The sequence below is a fragment of the Symphalangus syndactylus genome, chromosome 5 (genome assembly GCF_028878055.3).
Source record: "Symphalangus syndactylus isolate Jambi chromosome 5, NHGRI_mSymSyn1-v2.1_pri, whole genome shotgun sequence".
Classification (NCBI taxonomy): Eukaryota; Metazoa; Chordata; class Mammalia; order Primates; family Hylobatidae; genus Symphalangus; species Symphalangus syndactylus.
The window spans coordinates 121,007,529-121,031,634 of record NC_072427.2 but is presented as its reverse complement, the minus strand read 5'-3'; the positions used below and the strand labels follow the sequence as shown (position 1 = coordinate 121,031,634).

The window sequence follows — 24,106 nt, the reverse complement described above, 5'->3', positions numbered from 1 at the left end:
ATCCTGGCACCAGCCTTCTTGGTGGATTCTGTGAACTCAAACTTCCCTCTTCATTAAAAGGCAGTTTTTCCAGGAGGGACTCATGAGAATTTATGGAGGTAAACATGGCCAGAGAAAGAGCCCAGAAATTCCCATTTTTCCCCTGAGCAGGAGCTGGGGTCTTCAGGGAGTTTTCCTTGAGGTAGAGCACCTCTCCCTAAGCTTCAATAACCTTTTCAAATGACAAGAGCACACGTATCTAGAAATGGGTTTGAACCTGCAGGAGCTTGCAAAGGAGGGGGAATTCTTGCACTTCACATTTAAGGGCATCACAAAGGAAGGAATCAAGCTGGAGTTTCACTAGTTCTAACAAAATGTTCATTTTTTATTGATTTTTCCCCACTGGAGACTCCAATGGCAGCAATTCAAGATGGTCTTACTAAGGGAGAAAACGATGAAACAGTATCTAACACATTAACCTTGACAAATGGCTTGGAAAGGAGAACTAAAACCTACAGTGAAGACAACTTTGAGGAACTCCAATATTTCCCAAATTTCTATGCACTACTGAAAAGTATTGATTCAGGTAACCACTGTGTGGTTGTGATTATGTGGAACAGAAAGAGTGATTCCAGGAAATGTGTGGGTGTGCTCTTTTCTTCCTGTTTTCGGTTTCCAAATGTAATCTCCAGTGACATACACTGTGGGCTTGGGGAAGAGGGTTCACATTGATTTTTTTTTTCCAAAGGAGCATGCCAGTTACGAAAATATTTAGGAAAGGATCATCAGGAAAGGGATAATTTAATCTTCTTGTTAACAGAAGTTTCGTTTATTTGTTCAGCAAACAAATACTGAACATGTGCTATGTACAAGGTGCTGGAAAAGACCTAGCACAAAGATGGATATGAACCAGGCAGTGTCCTTGCTCTGACCCAGTTCAACCTCAACTCTTATTGCAACTCTTTTTTTCTCAGCTTGATTGAGGTATAATTGGCAAACAAACATTGTATATATTTAAGGTGTACAATTTGAAGTTTTGGTACATTTATACATTGTGAAATGATTATCATGATGAATCTAACTAGTGTATCTACCAACTCACAGTTCACATTTTTTCTTTTTTTCTTTTATTCTTTTTGTGTGTATGATGAGAACACTTAAGACCTACCCTCTTAGCTAATTTCAAGTACACAGTACAGTACTGTTAACTATCACCACCATGCTGTACATTCTCCAGAATGTATTCATCTTGCATGACTGAAACTTTGTACCCTTTGACCAACACCTCCCCATTTTTCCCTCCCCTTAGCCCTTGGCAACTACCATTCTACTCTCTTCTTCGATGAGTTTGACTATTTGAGATTCTACATATAAGTGAGATCATACAGTATTTGTCTTTCTTTGCCTGCCTTTTTTTATTAGCATACATGTTGTCATACACACACACAAAAGTAGGAAGGAAATCCTGCCATTTGTAACAAATCTTTCTTTAAAAGGCTTTACTCACTTTCCTTAATGGAAACAGTGTATGAAACCTAATTCATCCTTTTTAGATTATTCAAGACATCTTTATGAACAGTTTCAGCTTCAGCCTTTATGAACATTTTAACTTCAGAGTTAAAATGGAGAACATTAGACTGAAGGAATCCGGGAGCCTCAAACACACTTGGGAAATTACTTGTTTTTGTTTTTGTTTTTTTAAAGCTAAGTATTTCATGCATCCTTATCTCTTTGCTCATATGTGCACTGAGTTAACTGAGGATTCAGTCCATGTTTATTTTAGTTAATCTGCAAGGAGGATAATAATGTGCAATGTTTCTTTTGTTATTGTTCAAACAGATGCTCTGGACTGCCTTCATGGCTTTTTCTTTCCCTGTTCAAGGATTCAGCCCCAGATTGAACATTTATATAAAGACTTCTATAATTGTAATCTATTTCTCCCAAGAAGTGACCTTAAAATAAGCTTTCATTTCTGGAGAACATCCTTTGTGCTTCAATTCCAGACATTGGCCAGATGGCACCGGCCACTCTGCTGGCTCTGCAGGGCTTGTACATCTTAAGGGTCCATTCTGAGCCATCTTGCCCCATTGGTTGGCAGATGCCCAACTCAGAACCTCTGTCATCCTGGTGAGTCACTTCTCATCAGTGAAGAGCACCAGCGTGATGCCAAATACTTCTACGGATGTGTCCTTGAGCAAATAATGTGATAGCTGAAGTTGCTATTTATCAGTTCTTTTCCAAGATCTCTTCCCCTGACTCTTCTCCCATTTTTCCTCCCTCCCAACCCATGACTTTTGTGGCATTTTTTATCTACTGTATAAAATGTTCCTTACTTGTTTTTATCTTTCCATTTCCCTCACCTCATTTCTTATTGTCTTTATTTTTCCATAATTTTAATTTAAATATTTATACTGAGTTCTTTGCTAGCATCTGTCTTCTTGCCCAGGGTCTCAACCAATTAAGAATGAATAAAGCATATAGGACACCAAAATATCATCTCTGTTGCTGATAAACACAGTGCTGCAGAACACAGCTTCATGTGAGAGCCAACAGTGGCCTTGTTTGCTCCCTACTCCTCCGTCTAGATCTTGGAACAGCCAGTCTCAGGGATGGTTTAGGTCTGCAGAACAGGCTCATTTCTCAGGTTCTTGCCTTGCACTGTTCCAGGCAAGTGGAAAAAAAGAAAGATTCCAAATCCCCACCAGTTGAGAAACATAGGCTAATGGCTGTTGCTTACCAACCATATCTGTGGGGGAGGATGAAGAGGAAGGGGGAAAGGCTAGGAGTATTTAGAGAAAATCTTTCAGTGGCAGCTCAAAGAATAGGGAAAATGGGTTCCCCCTCTAGCATCTTAGTTTTTCTTTTCTTGAAAAATGGAAACAGATTTTTTTTTCTGATTTTAGAATTAATGTTTTTTCTGATCTATTATGGCATCATTATCCATTTTGTTCCATCAAGATGCAGAACAGAATGTCAAATACAAAAAGTTCCTAAGAGGCCGGGCACGGTGGCTCACACCTGTAATCCCCACACTTTGGGAGGCCGAGGCAGGCGGATAGCCTGAGGTCAGGAGATCGAGACCATCCTGGCCAACATGGTGAAACCCTGTCTCTACTAAAAATACAAAAATTAGCCAGGCGTGGTGGCGTGCACCTATAATCCCAGCTACTCGGGAGGCTGAGGTAGGAGAATCTCCTGAACCCAGGAGGCAGAGGTTGCAGTGAGCCGAGATGGTGCCACTGCACTGCAGCCTGGGTGACAGAGTGAGACTCCATCTCAAAAAAAAGAAAAAAAGAAAAAAGGTTCCCAAGAAACTGCTAGTAATCATTACTTAAAGGGAGTTAGAGGGGATGAGGAAGACAATATTACTTTCCATTTTTATTTACTTTTGAGCAGTTGGAATATTTTTACCATATGCATATATTCTTTCAAATGAAATAAAGATTAAAAAGTAACATCTAGTTCAAAAATCAATTTTGCATTTATAAACTAGAACTCTATATGTTCTTATTTTCAATTAAGAAAATGAAGCTTAATTAATGAATAAAGATTGTTCTTGCCCTCAAAGACTTACCACCTGAGTAGAGAAAAGTTGTTGGCTTGCCAGTCTTCTACCCTTCCTTTTGAATTCATGTTATCTCAGGCTGAAAACTGTGTCTTCATCATCTACTCTGTTAGCAAAATATTTTAAGTGAAATTAAACTCTTTTGGAGAAGTTATCATTGCCCATTTCTAAAAAAGTTCAGTATAGCTGTATCTAACCCTATATTTCCAATCAAGCTTAGATTTTTTTGTAAGTTAAATATATATGGTTTTAGCTATAAATATAGAGAAAAATATTTCAGTAAAATACTGTAATTAGTGCTGGGCGTGGTGGTGTTCACCTATAGTTCCAACTTCATGGAAGGATCTCTTGAGTCCAGGAGTTTAGTCTGAGACTGTAGTGATCCATGATCAGACCTGAGAATAGCCACTGCATTCCAGCCTGGGCCACACAGTGAGACCTCATCTTTGAAAAAAAAAAAAAAAAAAACCCAAACAAACAAACAAAAAGATGCTGTACTTTATAAATTGACATTGAAAGAGGAAGCTATCCCCCACTAGTTTTAAGTTATTTTGTTCTTTCATATAGAAAAAGAAGCAAAAGAGAAAGAAACACTGATTACTATCATGAAAACATTGATTGACTTTGTGAAGATGATGGTGAAATATGGAACAATATCTCCAGAAGAAGGTGTTTCCTACCTTGGTGAGATCCTATGTGTTTTGTTTCTACTGTGGTGGTTTTCATTGTTCAAAGTAAATTAGGGACTTGGCAATAATGACCTCACTAATTTGATAATTTATGCCAAAGCTTTCCAAATCACCAAGAATCGACCAGTTTGATAACATATACAAATAAAATTAACGTTTTCAACTTTTTATCTTTATAGAACCAGCTTGAGTACAAATATTTCACATTTATTAATTGTCTCATTAGCATTTTCTAATAATCCTACGGAGACAATTTTATAAAAAATTGACTCTAGGCCAGGCGCAGTGGCTCACACCTGTAATCCCAGCACTTTGGGAGGCTGAGGCAGGCGGATCGCCTGAGGCCAAGAGTTCGAGACCAGCTTGGCCAACATGGTGAAATGCTATCTCTACAAAAAATACAGAAATTAGCTGGGTATGGTGGTGCATCCCTGTAGTTCCAGCTACTCAGGAAGCTGAGGCATGAGAATCACTTTGGGCCCAGGAGGCCAAGGTTGCAGTGAGCCAAGATAGCGCCATGGCACTCCAGCCTGGGCCACAGAGCAAGACCCTGTCTCAGATAAATAAATAGGAAATAAATAAAATAAAAAGGAAAGAAAAGAGGTTTAATTGGCTCATGGTTCTGCAGGCTGTACAGAAAGCATGGCACCAGCATCTGCTTGGTGAAGCAACTACTCGTGGCAGAAGGTGAAGTGGGAGCAGGCATGTCACAGCGTGAAAGCAAAGGCAAGGGTGGGGGAGGTGCCACACGCTTTTAAACAATCAGATCTCGTGAGAATTCACTCACTATCGGAGGACAGCACCAAGGAGATGGTGCTAAACCATTCGTGAGAAATCGCCCCCATGATCCAATCACCTCCCACCAGGCCCCACCTCCAACATTGGGGACTGCATTTCAACATTAGTGTTGGGGGAACAAATATCAAAACTATATCAGATAGGGTTATCCAGAATTACTCTGGATGAACCTCATTTTTTTTCTAAATGAAAGTAGTTTTACTGGTTTTTCCTTGACTGTAAAAGAGCATATTTGTTTTTAAAAGTCATTCAATGCAAAAAATCCTAAAAAGAAAGTGAAAATCACTCACAACATCAACACTCTGGTAACATTTTGGTTTATATTCTTCCAGATGTTATTCTCTCTCTCTGTGTGTGTGTGTGTGTGTGTACCTATGTCATTTCTCTTATATAACAAAAAATAAGCTCATATTACACATAGTGCTTTGGAGTCTACTTTATTTTTTTAACAGTAGATGAAAGACATTGTTTTCATATCAATAATTGTTTCATATCAACACCCTGTGGGTCAGAAATTCCACACTTAGTCAATTATCCTATGGAAATAAATTAGAAATGCCTCAAAGGCTTATGTGCAAGGCAGATATTCCCACTATCACTGATAGCAGTGCTGCCCAATATGGTAACCACTAACCACAAGTTCGTATTTAAATTAAGAGTAACTTAAACAGAATTTAAAATCTAGTTTCTCAGTTGCACTAGGCACATTTCAAGTGCCCAGTTGCCACATGTAACTAGTAGCTACCTTATCAACGGTGCAGAAATGAGTACACTCATCATTGCAGAAAGTTCTGTTGGACAGCATTGGCTTGTAGGAGCAAAGCAGTGAAAATAGGCTAGATACTCCACAAGAGGAGACTATCTAAAGTAAATTATTTATTTATTTTTATGATAGACTATTTAAATTTTATTCTAAGTATTTGTGTTTTTAAATAATTATATCTGCTCCTTACATATGCAACATAAATATTGTTTATGAGGACTTACATACATATTAATGTATATGTACATGTTTACACAAATATATGTATTCTGTGTGTATGTGTAACTTTTACAATTAGAGTTTGAGTTATGTCTTTAAGAATTTTTCTGTATAAGCGTATTGGCTTTTGACTTCTGCTGCCATGGAGAGCCACCCTTAGATCCCCAGGGACTCAGGGCAGCGTAGGTAGAAGACGATTGACCAGCCTCCTCTCCTCCCATCTGAGCTAGTGACAAGCAGTGATCTGCCTTTCTATTCTGGCCTCGACAGTGTATCGTGATTACAAATGTTGCCAGGTATGGCCACTATTTCCAAGAAGAAAGAAATGCATTACACATTAGAGTATATTAATTATCTTCTTAAAATAGGGGTAGGGCAAGAGGAGTTTACTTGGGGAGAAAATATACAAAGTAATAATAAGATCCTTACAAACTAACTGCAAAGACATGCTTGTTTGCCAGTGGCAGAAAAGGCTCTTCCCAAAATAGTGTAGTGAGATAGCTATGTGGCTGGTTGAATAGCTGAGTACAAAGAGTGTGGTTTCTAATTCATCGCCTACCTTGAGGAAGTCACAGTCTAGACTCCTGTCTAGTAACACTTAATATGATGCTACTCCAAAGAGCAGAATTAGGACAAAGACAAGGATACAGAGTGCAGCTTAATATAAGTAGGGAAATGCTCCTTAATGTAAGTAGGGAAATGAGCCCTAAGACTACCTAACAGCAGAACTGGCTTCCTCATGAATTAGTGAAAGCCCTGAAAGACAGAAATCAAACTGTTTGGCTTAAGCAAGAAAGGAATTTATTGCTGTGTATAACTGGAGAAGTCCATGGAGGGATGGGATAGTCTGGCTTTGGGTTTGTGAATTCCACCAACAGTGTGAGGAATTGACCTCATCCCATCTCACAGCTCTGACTTTTTGTGTCTTGATTTATTCCAGGCAGACTGCTCCCTGTGGGAACAAGATAGCTGGGACAGTCCCAATCTCACCTCCTCACAGCACATCAATCCCAGTGGAAAGAGAGCCTCTTTCTACCAGTGGTCCTACCCTTGAGTCTCACTGACCTGGATAGGTCCTAGGCTCCTCCTTGAATTATAGCTCAGATCATGGAAGACCCTGTTTAGTCATTCTTGAGCTATTCTACCACCAGTGGAGTCAAATGTTCTGAGAGTAAGCCAGGGTTAGGTTCCCCATGGAAAAATCAAGGTGCAGTTACCACAAGGTGTTGAATAGGTCAAACCCCAATTATCCATTCTAATTCCCAATCCTGGAAGTGTTCTAGCAGTGGCCACAGAGATGCAGAAGCAACTTCTGCAATTAGCTGAGTAGGAGGCTGAACTTAAGGATCTCAAATTATATGTCTTTCCATCCAGAGAGTCTATGATTCTTAGAAATAAAATCCAGGTCAAAACATCTTACCAAGAGTGTTAATATTTTGGAGTTGCTATTGTGATATTTCTGGTGAGATTTAAACATTTTTAGTAAAAATTTGATGTCATCTCTCAGGGAATAAAATTATATTTCTTTCCTTCCTCCCTCCAGAAAACTTGGATGAAATGATTGCTCTTCAGACCAAAAACAAGCTAGAAAAAAATGCTACTGACAATATAAGCAAGCTTTTCCCAGGTATGATTATGTAACTATTTTTTTAGCCTTTAGAATAATAACCCTTTTGAGTAGTAAATAATGAACTTTAATAAATATTAATTTAAAAATTACAGATTTTGAAAAGTGTTAAAATCTGAAACGCAGCCATAGGATTAATTAGATGTGACTTTGGCTATTTTGTGGCCAATCACAGCCCATAAATCTGACCTCAAAAAATATTGAAAAATAACGTAGATCTTCACTGAAGATTCTTGGAGGTGGCTAGGAATCTTAGCTGGAAAGGAAAAGGCTACGTCACAAAACTGAGCAATCCATCATAAAATTCTCCTTTAGGTATCTTCTCTCCCTAGATAATCACTTCTGCAGACTACTGTCCCTGGTCATCTGTTCACTCCCCACTGCCCCACCTCCTGCTTTCCCCTCCCAGGTCTTCTCTCTCCCCTGGGATGGTCTGTGCCCCTAGGTAGTGTGCTTTACCCCCGCTCTTGGTTTCGTCAGTTCCATACCTCCACCTACTCAGCCCATCAAACCCCAGGGAACTGAGCTATGGAAAGAAGCCTCCTTTCAAGGAGGAAAGTGGAACAAAAAGAGAAAAGTTTGCAAATGGCAGATTCTTTTTTAAATTTGTTTAGCTATTAATGACAACCAAAAATTGCAAATTGTTATACTTTGACTCTTTGTCCCTATCACAGAAATTATGTACATATTCTTGATGGCATAGTATACAGCCCTTTAAAATATGTTTTCAAGCAGTTTTTAATTACCTGGAAACATCCTTCCATAATTATGTTAATGACACAAGCAAAGAACAAAATTGTACCACAACTGTGAAAAAATATGCATCTCTCTATATACCGCATCACGCTAGTGAATGTTTTATATCAGACAACAACTGATTTCTTTCTTTTCCTCCTATTTTTCTACAATAAAAAAACACTTTATTTTAAAAGTTTACTGTTAGACTGCTTGAGGTTCCAAATATTTTATTGGCTACAGAAATGTACTGCACTTGTTTTCAAGTGGTTACCTACTTTAAGGTTTATGATTTTTAATTCAACAAAGGATTACTACATGGAAATATGGTTATTTTAAAGTGAGAAGGGAACAAGAGTTATTCTCTTTTGACAGCAAGAGTTCAAGTCTCTTCTTCGAATTTAGAGTTCCTAGGGGTAAAGGAGTGCGAAGAAAGGAGCAGAAGGAGAGAAGTCCTGCCATAGCCCCAGATCCTTAGGTGTGACTGAGTAATAGACTGTCCTTCAAAAATGCAATGTCAAGGAGAGATTGGGCAGCTATAGAGTTATTATCATTCGGAATGAAGACCCACCAAATGTACTTCAGAACCTGACATATCCTGGCTTGATCACCTACACTGATTAAAGTAAGACAAAGAATATGCCCTCTAATGGCACGGTGTGGCAGAATGGAAAAAATACCAAATCAGAATTCAGAAAGCTGGAGTGGGGTGGGGGGGATATATCTAAAGTCAACTCATGGGATGACTTTAGACATATCTCTCCCCTTTCTGGCCCTCAATTTCCTCTTCTGTGACATGGGGTTAGAGGGTTGGATTTGATAAGCACTAAGATCCCTTTCAACTCAAAATATGATCTGACCTCAAACTGTACCTTGTCAATAAAGTTGACTTCTACTTTAGGAACCAATTAATAGATAGGAAACAGGGCTATGACAATAATGCTCAATCTGATTACAGCACCATCAGAGAAGAGTCATGAAGAAACAGACAGTACCAAGGAAGAAGCAGCTAAGATGGAAAAGGAATATGGAAGCTTGAAGGATTCCACAAAAGATGATAACTCCAACCCAGGAGGAAAGACAGATGAGCCCAAAGGTATGGGATTGACAGCTCTAGGTTAGCAATGAAACTGGAAAAGCAAAAGCTTTCACCACACAAGGTAGGGTGATCCAAAGAGCAAATTCCATCACATCTGAGAAATTGACACAATCTGTATAGAATAGACTTGGCATGTGGTATCTTTATTTGAATAGCAGTCTTTTTTAATGGTCTTGAGTCTCCTGGGATGGCAAACTGATTTCATCTTTTGATAGTCTTTAGTGTTCAATGGACTTTTGTGTTTGGAGAGGAAAATGTATGACCACTGGTGCATTGTTTAATGTATAATTTATAATCTTATGAATTTATTGAGCAATATTTTTAAACTTACTGAATATTCCTCTAAATAATCACATACTGCTTATTCAACAAGATCATCAAAATTTATGATTTGATCAGGTGCAGTGGCTCATGCCTGCACTCCCAGCAGTTTGGATTGCTTGAGCTGAGGGTTTGAGACCAGGCTGGGCGACATGGAAAAACCTCATTTCTACAAAAAATGCAAAAATTAGCCAGGCATGGTGGCACATGCCTGTAGTTTTAGCTGCTCAGGAGGCTGAGTTGGGAGGATCTCTTGAGTTCAGGACGTGGAGGCTGCACCACTATACTCCAGCCTAGGTGACACAGCAAGGGCAATGAGAACACTTGGACACAGGAAGGGGAACATCACACACCGGGGCCTGTCGTGGGGTGAGGGGATGGGGGAGGGATAGCATTAGGAGATATACTTCATGTAAATGATGAGTTAATGGGTGCAGCACACCAACATGGCACATGTATACATATGTAACAAACCTGCACTTTGTGTACATGTACCCTAGAACTTAAAGTATAATAAAAAAAATTTGAATTTAACAAAGCAAAATTTTAAAATTATTTAACCAGTGATTGTAACTTTTAACACTTTTAAGGACTTGATAAAAATGACAAATTCAATATATCAAATTTCCTTAAATAGCATAAATATATCTATGCAATATATAACACAATTTACATCTTTTTAGGATTTTATTTTATTTTTTGCAGTGGAGTCTCCCTCTGTTGCCTAGGCTAGAGTACAGTGGCATGATCTCAGCTCACTGCAACCTCCACCTCCTGGGTTCAAGTGATTCTTCTGCCTCAGCCTCCCAAGTAGCTGGGATTACAGGCACGTGCCACCCTGCCCTCTAATTTTTTGTATCTTTCATAGAGATGGGGTTTCATCAAGTTGGCCAGGCTGGTCTTGAACTCCTGACCTCAAGTGATCCCCACGCCTTGGCCTCCCAAATTGCTGGGATTACAGGTGTGAGCCACCGTGCTCGGCCATCTTCCTAGGATTTTAGAAACTTTACCATACCCCCAAAGAAAAAGACTCAATGAGGTTATAAGTTCTAAATTGTTATCCCTTTGATTTCAGGTCCGAATGTGGGATCTAGTTGTATAGTTCAGTGGTTCAAGTCCCCTTATTACAAAGTTGTGCTAGTTACATCATGGAAATTTACATCTCTATGTCTCAGATAGATATTATTTTTCTGAAACTCAATATCTTTACCAGAAGTTGTGAACAAATGGTTTGAACCTACCTTATTTTTCTGTCATTATGATACATTGGCATCTTTGATATAATTGGAACCTTATTTATGTCTTATCACTTGAGCTCGGGAGGTGGAGGCTGCACCACTGTACTTCAGCCTGGGTGACACAGCGAGATTAATGTCTCATTAGTAGGTTCATCTACAGAGTTTATTCTTTAGGAGCTGAGGGAGTGGGTCAGTGCTCTCTTGGGGGAGGTGGTGGAGGAACCCAGCTAATTTATCATCTGAAAGCACACCATTGGACTCTCTGAAAAGAGATTTTCATTGGTTATGTATAACCATCAGTGGCAATTAATAGGTAGACTTTTTCTTATTCCTTGTTATGATATGATATGAGATCACAAGGACCAACTTGCTCATGGTATAGCTCTTAATTTTGAAGAGACTCGCCCACTTAAAGGTTCCCCACCCAGTATCTCCTGCTCACACAAGTAAAAGCAGGTTCCTATTCACACATAATAGACCCATGCTTAATGTCTGTGTATGAAGTAGAAGAGAAACAAACTAGCTATGTATTTAATACCTTGAAACTCAATAATACCAATAAAATTACAAACTATTTCCTTTTTATATTACTATTACCTTTGCTAACACTTTATATCAACTTTTTCCATTTGTGTAAGTTATTTCAGTTGTCGTTGTTGGTGATGATGATGACTTTATGCCTAAATTGGTGTAGCTTGGGCAGTGGGAGCTCCCTAAATTTCTCTTTAGTCTTTTTAGCACATCATCTTTGCTTTCTAGCAACAATGGGATATTCTACACCCACTCTGAATTTTCCTTTCCCAAGATTTGAAATCATTTCTCCTTCAAGGAGTTCTGGTTCCTTTTTGTAGAAAAGACTTGTAGAATTAGACACCCAAACCTGGGTTATATGAGTTCAAATGAGTGGTGATAGTGGCGAAAGATGCTGCTTCTATTTCAGCTATTGGGACTTTTTTGAGACAGGGCTGAAAAATATAATTTTTCCTTAATGTATCAAGTTTGTGTTGATTTTTCCTATCTTACACATTTTTATATTTTTGTGCCCTCCTTTTCTCTAGCATGGATTTCATAGACCATCACAATTTTTTCCAACATTTTATATTTTCCTACATTTTACATTTCCTACATTGACATAGCTGATGTGTCAACTCCAATTGTTTGGTAGTGGCCCGTGTTGTGAAAGTTTATGATATTGCATCTGGGTTCAGGAAGAAAGAAAGCGGTAATGATCAATTAATAATGTTTGTCCTGAACAGGAGTAGGCAGAACTGGTGATATGTGTGCCATGTTTGGGGACCCTGTAGACCAATCAGGCTGCTTTGACACTGCCGTTCAACCCTAGGTCACTCTGGATGGGTGGTAAACCCTTTAAAAAAAAAAAAAATATATATATATATATATATATATATATATAAAATAGCTCTTTTTTTAAATTGTGATAAAATATACATAACATAAAATTTACCATCTTAACTATTTTTAACTGTACAGTTTTGAGACACTAAGTACATTCACATTGTTTCCGTACCGTCACCACCATCCACCTCCAGAGTTCTTTTCATCTTGTAAAACCGAAACTCTGTACCAGTTAAACAACACTTTTCCATTCCCGCTGTCCCCACTCCATGGCAATAACCGTTCTATTTTCTGTCTCTATGGATTTGACTTCTATAGTGACCTCATATAAGCGGAATCATATAGCATTTTTCCTTTTGTGACCAGCTTATGTAACTTAGCATCATGTCCTCAATGTTCATCCATGTTGCAGCAAGTGTCAGAATTTTCTTCCTTTTTTAAAGCTGAAGAAATACTCCATTGTATGTATAAGCCACATTTTATCTATTTATTTGTCTGTGGACACATGGGTTGCTTCTACCTTTTGGCTGTTGTGAGTAATACTGATATATATATATATGGGTATACAAATCTCTCTTTGAGCTCCTTCTTTCAGTTCTTTTGGGTATATATCCAGAAATGGAATTGCTGGATCATATGCTAATTCTATTTTTAATTTTTTGAGGAACCACCATACTGTTTTCTGTAGCAGCTGCACCATTTTAAATTTCTACCAATCGTGTGCAAGAGTTCCAGTTTCTCTACATCCTTGCCTAGACTTTTTATTTCTGGATTTTTTTTATCTTAACAGATGTGAGGTGGAGGATGAATGGTAAATTTTTAAAAATAGCTAACCAGGAAAAGAGTGGCCTATGATCTGAGACAGAGAACCAGGAATCGGGCAGCATAGAGCATTACGGCTCACCTCAACCGAAACCCAGCGTGCCTCAATCATCCCCTCTGGAAGTGACCCATGTATAGCAATCATATTTCCCTAGAACCCAGTGAGCTACAGGCTATATCCTTTGACTTGCTGGGGTAACATGCTCAGTGCTTTAAACACCACCTTCTATCGCTGTGCACAGGGCTGTAGGAATGGGTGCTGACATTTCTGTTTGGTTTATTTTTAAGAAAACCATGTAAAAAATGAATATAAAAGAGATGATTCTCAGTAGTCCACTATTGCCTATTTAGGATGTGAGTGTTTGGAGACCAATGATGAGAGTGGATTTCCCTCTTCATTAGGATTTCCATCAGATAGTAATGGGGAGAGAGGAAGAGCGTAGACTAAAACTCTATCCATTTAGTGTTATTCTTTTTTTTTTTTTTTTCCCGAGACAGAGTCTCTCTCTGTCACCCAGGCGGGAGTGCAATGGTGCGATATCTGCTCACTGCAACCCCCGCCGTCCAGGTTCAAGCGATTCTCCTGCCTCAGCCTCCCAAGTAGCTGAGATTACAGTCATGTGCCACCACACTCAGCTAATTTTTGTATTTTTAGTAGACATGGGGTTTCACCATGTTGGCCAGGCTGGTCTCAAACTCCCAACATCAGGTGATCCACCCAATCCATCCAGCCGACCAAAGTACTGGGATTGCAGGTGTGAGCCACCATGCCCAACCTAGTGTTATTCTTTGCAATGGCTCTCCTAAAACTAATATTAAAAAGAAAGCAGGAATTTGGGGTTAAAATTAGTCCCTCTGCTATTGTTCAGAGATGTAATTTATTAATGTTACCCCTGACGCCATTACTCTGGGATAAGGACAACTGACTCTAATACAGTTTAGAAAACACCAACTAAGTGTAAGCCAAGGACCAGCAATTTCAAGGAAAAAAAAAATGTATTAATCCCCAAAAGGACATACCGACATATATCTTTGTGTTCACAGTTGTTTCATTGCACTTTTCTCAAGGGCTATTTTGCTTCTCAGTTATAAAACCCAGTGAGGAAACACCCATTGTCTCTAGGTAGAAAAAGAAAAGCATCCATGTGAGTGGAGGCAGGGTTGACTGGGTTTTCCGGGACGGTTATTCAGCAAGAAATAAACACTTATTCCAATGGCATGCCTAGCACTGTGCTTAGGAAGCAGCTACAGAAGGAATATAAGAACCAATTCCTGCCTTTGAGGACTCAAGCAAGCTTTGAAATGGCCCAAGAATAGTCCTTAACCCATATGCTGGCAAGTGCAACACAGGCCACATACATGCACACATATCCCACTTATTGATGAGCTAGACATATATAGAACAGGATCCCTTCAGGACAGAAAGTTGGAGGATGTTACAGAGCAGAATAAGGGATGAGGTAATGGTCCAGCTAAAACCACTTAAGGAAATAACTATAAGCAGAACACATTGGCAGGAATATCTGTGGGGAGTCTGTTTTGGCCTTGCAGTGTGTGAGGTGATAGCCCCATCTAACCACAGCAACTGTTTATTAACCATTCCTAGCATGAACTGGGTCCTGTGAGGAATATAAGTAATAATAATAATAGTAATAATAATAATACTCTACATTTATATCATGCTTCAGTTTACAAAGCATGTTTCTATGAATCTCATTTCAAGCTTAATGTAAAAAAATCCAACTTCATTACCAATGATGAAAAATGATACATTCACCTTTGAAAATAGTTTAAACTATTTAAACTATGGTTTCCACAGGGACCAACATTAAGAATAATATTTTTAAATGTTGGTCTAGTTGTTTGACTGATTCAATAATTATTCCTAAGTTTATGGATATGCTAATAAATTATAATTTATTCTAACTTCAACCAAATCTATAAAGTTGCTTAACTTTTCAGGTAAATTGCTCTCTGAAAACTACTTTCAAACTTTATTTCACTATCTAAGTGTGGTTCTTTTTGCCAGTTGGATGTTTACTCATTCACATCTGTTCTGTGAGTCACTGAAAGTCTTTTTTTTTAATCATCCAAGGGATGAGATAAGCATCCTAACACTCATAAACTCATTACAGTGCTATCATTTAATTTTATGGCTGGATAATGAAATTAGGTTGGAAAAGGTGATCTCTAAGATAACTTTCACTTAAATATCCTATCATCCTCATATCTTTTTTATAAGAGCCAGAAAAGTTAGCCTATTTAATAAGTTGATAATAAATTGCCTAATTCGTGTGGATACACTTATTTTTTAAGCAACATAAGAGAATTCATGCCTCCCTTCAAGTCTCCAGAGATTCTGCTAGAAATGTCCAAAAACAATGAGTCCAATATTCTCCCCTGGGAGTCAGCAAGTGGTTCAGGAAGACCCAAGTAGGCTTGGGAGAACTATATATCAACATGGATTTTTCAAGGACAGCAAAGGGGGATTTCTTTCTTATGTACAAATCATGAATCTCCTTTTTAGAATTCACCCCTTGATTTACAAATCAGTAAAACAAGGCCCAGAAGATGAGCAACTTGCTCAAGATCTCATGGCCAGAGTGGTGGAGCTGGCCTTGAACCTATGTTTTCTGACTCTTCATCCAGTGCTCTTCCAGTCTTCCACGCTGCATCTAATGGGCATGTAAAATGTCATCATTATGCAGAATCTTTAATCTCACAGCTCTGTGGCCTGTGTCAGCACCCATGCGTCAGTATCAGTTGCTTTGCTTCATCCAGTTCAAAAGTGCAATCATGTAATCTTGACATAATTTTAAGTATTATATCAAACTTAGTTTTTATAAACACTCTTTTTACAAAGCCTAATGTCTTTAGTAATCCAGTATGCCATAGGCCAATCCTATTGATTTATACACTTTCCCCAGAGGGAGAGAGTCAGGACAGCACAGTAGAGTAAGGACAAATTCACGTTTAGAAAAGATATTTTTCTCACAGTGTTAAAAACCAGAACAGCCAGAAAATCAAGGCTGCATCTTGACTCTGGCCCTCTTCCCATCTGCTTCAGCATATGTTTTAAGGCTTGTGCTCTATTACCTCAGCCATGAGCTATTTTTTTTTCCAAAGGAAGCTGAAATAAATTGAGGAAAAAAATAGTCCAGCTTTCCAAAGTCGACTCTCATAAGGCTTTCAATGCACACTGTGTAAATAAAAGATTTGCTTTACTTTTGCTAAAAGATTAGCTCCTGCAAAGAGAAAAGTCAATATGAGCCAGCTGCTTTGCTCCTAGAGCAGAAGAGCACCTGATGTGATTCCCATTGTTGCCAATGCTCTCGTAAGCGTGTGGAGGTCTTAAAACCGGTGGCAGCGGTTCCCAAACTTTGCTGCACATTGGAGCCACCTCAAGATCATTCAAAAGTACAAATGTTTGGTCCCTAGTCCCAGATTCTGATTTAATTGGTCTGAGGAGCAATTTGGACATTGGGCCTTTAAAAGTTTTCGCTAAGTGATTTTAATGTGCATCAAAGTTTGAAAACCACTGCCTTGCCGGGTGCGGAGGCTCACACCTGTAATCCCAGCACTTTGGGTGGCCGAGGCGGGCAGATCACGAGGTCAGGAGATTGAGACCATCCTGGCTAACATGGTGAAACCCCGTCGCTACTAAAAAATACAAAAAAATTAGCCGGACAAGGTGGCGGGTGCCAGCAGTCCCAGCTACTCGGGAGGTTTGAGGCAGGAGAATGGCGTGAATCTGGGAGGCGGAGTTTGCGGTGACCCGAGATTGCACCACTGCACTCCAGCCTGGGTGACAGAACGAGACTCCATCTAAAAAAAAAAAAAAGAAATAAAAAAAAAAAGAAAACCACTGCCTTGTCAGCCAGTTTACCAACAAGAGCAGGCACTCAATTTCTCTAGTCTAAAAGGTGAATTTGACCCAGCCCCAGTCATTAAAGGCTCCATATTTATTTTGGTTCAAAACCAGGCTCTGACCCTGTATTAGTTCTCTCTCACGCTGCTAATAAATACATAACCGAGACTGGGTAATTTATAAAGGAAAACGGTTTAATTGACTCACGGTTCCACAGGGCTGAGGAGGCCTCAGGAAATAATCATGGCGGAAGGGGAAACAAACGAGTCCTCCTTCACGTGATGGTTTCACGTGAGCCTTAGTTTCTTCATGAATAAAATGGGAACAATGGTATTTAATTAATAGAATTCTATGAAGAATAAATGACATATGGATATAGTATATCTATCACATTTGTGTTTTGAATTGTTTCAGAAAAAATAAATAGTTTCTGATATAGCTGTCATTTAGGTTTAGAATCCATTAAATTTCAAGTCTTTCAAATAAATCATTCATTTTCACTAAAAAAAAAAAAGGCAGAGATAAATCTATGCCATTTATATGTGTGTGTTTTTTTTTTTTTTTTTGAGACAAGTCTCGCTCTGTCGCCCATGCTGGAGTGCAGTGGTGTGATCTCGGCTCACTGCAAGCTCCGCCTCCCGGGTTCATTCCAATTCTCATGCCTCACCCGCCCCAGCAGCTGGGACTACAGGCGCCCGCCATCATGCCCAGCTAATTTTTTTTTTTTTTTTTTGTATTTTTAGTAGAGACGGGGTTTCACCATGTTAGCCAGGATGGTCTGGATCTCCTGACCTTGTGATCCGCCCGCCTCGGCCTCCCAAAGTGCTGGGATTACAGGCGTGAGCCACAGCGCCCGGCCAGCTTATATGTTTTTTTTAAGATGTAGTTTCCTAGTTTGGATTCCATGCTGACTGTGCAATCTTCTAATTGCAATTTGGCTTCTGTATAGAAGGCTTTCATCCATTTACTCATTGACAAATATTTCTTGAGAGCTTACTCTCTGTCAGTCTTGTTCTAGGCAAGAGGGTACATCAGCAAACAACATATTTCTAAGGGAGGAAGACAATAAACTTAACAAATTATATGCTACAGTAGAAGGTGATAAGTAGTCACCTTCTGATGGATAAAAATAAAGCATGAAAGAGGATGAGAATGACCAGGTGTTCTGTTATAAATTAGGGAGACTGTCCTAATAATGTATGTTATAACCCATAAGATACTAGTCTCTCAATGAATTGTGGTCCAATTTTCTTTCAGCTATAGCAAACTCATTCTCTGTTATGAGTTGATGATGTCAATATAGTGAATAAAATAGCTTTTCATACATTACATACTTTTTAAATTCCATAGCATTTTTATAGGTAATTGGTTCCTGAACATAAAGCAGCCTAATACAATAATGCTGAGACCTCTACTTTATTTGTCTTTTGAGACAGAATCTGGCTGTGTTGCCCAAGCTGGAGTGCAGTGGTGCAATCTCGGCTCATTGCAACCTCCACCTCCTGGGCTCAAGCAGTCCTCCCACCTCAGCCTCCTAATAGCTGGGACTACAGATGCACACCACCACGCCTGGCTAATTTTTTTTTTTTTTTTTGGTAGACATAGGGTTTTTCCATGTTGCCCAGGCTGGTCTCAAACTCTTGGGTTCAAGCAATCCGCCCTCCCCGGCCTCCCAAAATGCTAGGATCACAGGTGTGAGCCACAGAGCCTGGTCAAGGCCTCTATTTCAAATTGTCTTATGTTGAGTTCCCTCCAAGGCATGCACTAAGAGAAGGATTTGAGGTGAAGTAGCTTCATTGGGAAGTGACCCCCGGAAGCACCACTGCAGGGTCAGTACATGAGCAGGAAGGGAAAAAAGCCAATATAAGATGTGATAATGAGCAAGCTTCAGCATCAGCAACTAGAGCTCAATCCTATTGAAGACTTCTGGGAAATAGTAGAACATGCCTGAGGAACAAGGAAGCTGATGCATTGATCTACCCATTTCATCTGTCATCAGTTGAGGGCTGCTCTAGTAGCTAGCTATGAAGAGGGAGGCATGAGAATGGGTAATGTCTGCCCCACTATGGCAAAAACTTCATTTGTTTTTACTCTCCTAATTTGGAATTTTTAATGCAGTGTTTAAACAGACTAAGCTGTGGTTTTCCTTATCCCAAATAAGCTCTAACATCATGATACGATATCAGAGAAGATAGTAGAAAAAATGCTTAAAATTATGTCAATAACAAGACTATTTTCAGACATACTCAAAAGTTTCAGAAGCCCTAACTACCTAATGAGCGAATGACAAATCATTATTCATTAAAGTGAGCCCTATGGGGATCAGTAATTTGATTTAAACACTTTAAAATAATGAAGTTGCATTACTTAGAAATGGTCTGCACTAAGATTTCTCTCTTTGTTCAAAATGCCTTATCTAACTGAAATAATTTGAAATAGAAAACACTACATTTTTTAAATTATTATTTATGTATCTGTTTATTAGAAGAGATAGGGTCTCACAGTGTTGTGCAGGCTGCTCTTGAAATCCTGGCCTCAAACAATCCTCCCTCTTCAGCCTCCCAGACTGCTAAAATCAAGGCAGTTTCTACACCAACTATTGAAGTAAATAAGGACTAAAAATTGTGGATCTCTTCTGGTGTCCATTTACCCCTTTTGGTGTAGGAGTCTCTGTGCTCCTTTGGGGACCAAATGACACAGATTTTCAGTGGTAAGGCAAGAGTGGCCTTCAAGATCAGGAAGAAAGATGCTCAGAGAGTCACTTAGGTGAATACAGTGTGGGCAATTGGAACATGGGCAACTCTTAGGGCAGTGTTATTGCACATGGACAGTAGTTGGAGGTACCCAGGTTCAAGCCTGGCTCTGCTACTTATTAGCCATGTGATTATGACTTTATGTTTCTGTGCTTCAGTTTCTTCATCTGTAAAATGGGGATGATAATAGGACTGCCTCGAAAAGTTGTCGTGAAGAATAAATGAGACAATGCATTTTGGAGCATAAAGTAGTCCCCAGTACATGATAAGCACACAGTACAGGTAGCTAAACCAAGAGGGCTGTGTGGTACAGTAGAGGTAACAGGGCTCAGATGGGGCTCAGAATGGGGTGGTCACCACACTGAGCTCTGCAGCTATTGCTTCTGCAGAGGCCCTGGACTTTGAAAGCCTCTTTTTGTAGGCCATCTGGTACTTGCTAGAGCACCTGGTTTCTTGGTGCTGACTCCCTAAGCTTTAGGGCCTCACCTGGTTAAGAGAATGGCTGATTTCTTTGATACAGAACAAAGCAACATTACTGTCCGTGTCTGAAGGTGAGGTCTTATCCTGCAGAGAATACAGGTAGTGGAAGCTAAGCAGATCAGAGTCCAAATGCTAGCTGTTATTTCCTGTGTAGCCTTAGCCTACTCACTTCGCCTCTCTGAGCCCCAGATTCCTCATCTCTCGGTGGGTGGTAATAACCGCTTGCAGACATCAGTGCAGGTAAAGAGCATCAGAGAGTAGGCGCATGAGTGATGCCTGGTATTCGCATGCCACACTTGAGGCCCATCAAACAGTGTTTACATCCTGGGGAGTTTTATTAGAACCAGTTGTAAGGTTTGCCATCCAAACCTTGAAATGAGGCACTGGTCGCCTCTTCATCTAAGTTTTTGCCCGCCCCCTGCCAGAATTGGGCAGAAGACTTAGAGCTGCTGACACAAAGCCACACATTTGGACTTTTAACTGAAGTGATGGAATCTTTAAGTATCTGCCACGCTCATTCAAGTCCTTGGCCTGATGATGCTCCTCAGTTTGGAAGAACCATCCCTAACCAGAAATGAGCTAATCTAGGGACCCATCTATCTAGTAAACTGAATCAAAACTCTTCTCTGCCAGGACATCAAGGTGGATTTATTTGTGTGTGGGAATCATGCCCCTTAACACTTACCAACTTAATTCTTCCTCCTGGAACCTCATCCCCACCTGCTCTCCTTGACCTAAACCCCTCAACGTACAAACACACATAGACACATACAAATAGGTACATTACCTAGTTAGGGAGACAACCTTGCAAGTGCTGCATGAGTCTAATATTTGTGGTTTTGAACATACGTGTGGTCTTTAAAATGAGAGGTAGTGATATTTTCTGAGTGTTTGATATAGTTCTCTTACCTCTTCCAGGAAAAACAGAAGCCTATTTGGAAGCCATCAGAAAAAATATTGAATGGTTGAAGAAACATGACAAAAAAGGAAATAAAGAAGGTAGGACCAAGTGTGGTTGTACATGGCAAACTTCACCCATTTGTCATGGGCTCTTGTTATATAAAAATTCCCACAATCAAATTGACTGTGCTAAAGTCTCCCCGCAGAGCCCAAAAAAGACTGAAGTCACCTCTCAGTTGCAGAGGGGAACAGAATCTCCATTTCTCTTATTATTCAAATTAGCCTTTCAAGCAAAGGTGTTTTCTTTTCTTTTACGTTTTATTAAGAAAAATGTCAATCAAACGTAGAATAAATAGTATAAAGGATCCCTGTGTCTCCAGCCACCCATCTTCAATAATTATCAAATGTTGCCAGTCTTGTTTTATCTAGCCCCCCTTTCTTGGAGTATTTTAAACAAAGACATTTCCTGAGCACATATTTCGTGCACCCTGCAGTCACAAAAGCAGTCACTCACTTACATAAAGCAAAACACAGATCCAGGCCAGAGATGCCCCACCCAAGGAGTGCACAGCGTCATTAGAGCTATGGTTGGCCCTGCTCAGTGATGTCATGGATAGGTGTGTTACTGCCAAGGAGGCGAGAAAATGGGGTGGATCTTCGTACTAGGACAGAGACAGTTGAGAGAAGGGCCACAAGAAAGCCTTCCCTGGAAAGTTAAGGATGAATCTGCTGAGTGAGGAGAGATGGAGGCAGAGGGAACACTAGGTACCAAGACATAAAGGGACAAAAGAGAGGGGTGGTTCCAGGAACTGGAGCCATTCATGTCCTCAGGAACACTGGATGTTTGTGGAGAAGAGCAGCAGACAGGGTTGGGAAGTGGGCAGTATTCATGCCAGGAAGACATTTGTGCACCCTTCAGAGAAGGTTGGTTTTAGCCAAGGGAGCCTAAATTGGGGCCTAATTAGGTTAAGAACTGAGAAATCCATCTGGCAGCAGTGTGACTACAGATTGAAAAAATAAGACCCCAGAAGGCAGGAGAGATAAGGAGGCAAGACAGAGAGATCTGGAGCAGAAATATGGTGCTGTAAACCAGGGACAACAGAGGAAATAAAAAGGAAGGGAGGAACTCAAGAGTCATGTGGAGAAGGAGGATTCTGATATGATTCCCAGGTATCTGGCCAGAGCAGTTGCAAAGTGATGCCTTCCAAAGAAACAAGTATTGCTTCTCAAACTTTAAAATGCATCTAAATCACCTGGGGAACTTCTTAAATATCCCACTGCCCAGGCTGCACTGCAGCACCACTAAATCAGAAATTCTGGGGACACAGGTCTGGCATCAGTATTTTTTTAACTCCCCAGGTTATTCCAGCATGCAGCCAAGTTTGCAAACCGCTGAGATACAGAGGGAGAAAGAGGTATTTTCGGCACCCTCATAGCTTGGGTCTTCTAAGTTGAGTGATGATGGCAATAATTATCGATATTCATGCATACTTTATTTGGTTCAAAATGATTTGAATTTCTAGGCTGTCAGTTACATTAAAATTTACATGAACCATATTTCATCAAATCTGTCATTGATTAAAAATGTACCATTGTTTTATGTGCCATTAAATTACAACATGCCATCAATGACTGCAAAGGCTTTAAAATTAAAATGTTCATCTAAGAATCACTGTAATACACTGTGTACCAAAATACATTCCAAAGCCATGGTAAATTGTATGGTACATCAATTTGGAGTATTTGTTACTGTTTCCACTGATTAGCATATGAATCAGACTCCTGGTCATAATCAACAACATCTTGCAATTCAATGTTCCCATTCCAGAAATGACCAACCTGGTGAAGCAGAGAACTCTGGTGCTTGCATATGGAAGGCTCTGTTAGCAAACGTCAGAATAATAGCATTGGGTTCGATGCTCCCTTTTGTCTCTGGGAATTATGCAGTATGCCCTCTTGAAGACAGAAGCAGAGAGCTCTTTCTCCACTGCTCTCATATGCGCTCTGCTTGACTTAGGGTCATCTCTCAAAGCCTGTGGGGAATCTAGGTCCTAGGGCCATGCAGTGGCTGCAGCTGTATCAGCAGGGAGAATTACTATTAGTTCTGACCTTTCTTAACCATCGTTGCCACCCTTTGTTTGGTAAGGGACGGGGTGACCTGAATCCCCTTCCCAAACCCAGGAAAGGGAGGTCCATGTGATGTGATAGTGAGGATAATGAGAAAATCTTATGCAGCCTTAAAAAAATATGCTTTTAAAAAGTGAATCACAGCCCTTCTCTCCTTTGAGCCTTACAACCTTAAAACTTCTTTTAAGGTTAGCAAGATGGCTACTGGCTTATGTCTCCTAACATCCAGCTAGGGCAGAGTTGGCATTAGACCAAAGGGCCTTTCCTTTGCACCATGCTGGTTTTCCCACTGCACACAGTAATAGCCATGTCATAAAGATACAATTTTTCCTTTTCTAAAGAAAGCAAAATATTTGCCTGTTTGTCCATTCAAATCACTGGACCTCTTCACATCTGTCTCTGGGAGTCTGCACTTTTTTTTTTTTTTTTTTGAGATGGAGTCTCGCTCTGTCTCCCAGGCTGGAGCGCAGTGGTAAGGTCTCGGCTCACTGCAAGCTCCGCCTCCGGGGTCACGCCATTCTCCTGCCTCGGCCTCCCAAGTAGTTGGAACTACAGGCGCCCACCACCACGCCCGGCTAATTTTTTGTATATTTAGTAGAGACGGGGTTTCACCTTGTTAGCCTGGATGGTCTCAACCTCTTGACCTCGTGATCCGCCTGCCTCGGCCTCCCTAAGTGTTGGGATTACAGGTATGAGCCACCGCGCCCGGCAAGGCAGTGGTTTTCAAACTTTGATGCACATTAAAATCACTTAGCAGAAGTCTGCTT

The 24,106-nt window shown here is 40.0% G+C and overlaps 1 protein-coding gene across 2 annotated transcripts in view; it reads left to right on the top strand.

Moving 5' to 3' along the window:
• Positions 1 to 24,106, top strand: part of SCG3 (secretogranin III) — a 40,146-nt gene that overhangs the window by 10,303 nt on the left and 5,737 nt on the right. For both annotated transcript variants that reach the window (XM_055279140.2, XM_055279141.2), the window contains 5 exons: positions 388 to 565; positions 4,112 to 4,228; positions 7,557 to 7,640; positions 9,334 to 9,471; positions 21,231 to 21,311. In XM_055279140.2, the coding sequence (XP_055135115.1) occupies positions 388 to 565; positions 4,112 to 4,228; positions 7,557 to 7,640; positions 9,334 to 9,471; positions 21,231 to 21,311 (598 nt within the window). The remainder of the gene's footprint in view (positions 1 to 387; positions 566 to 4,111; positions 4,229 to 7,556; positions 7,641 to 9,333; positions 9,472 to 21,230; positions 21,312 to 24,106) is intronic.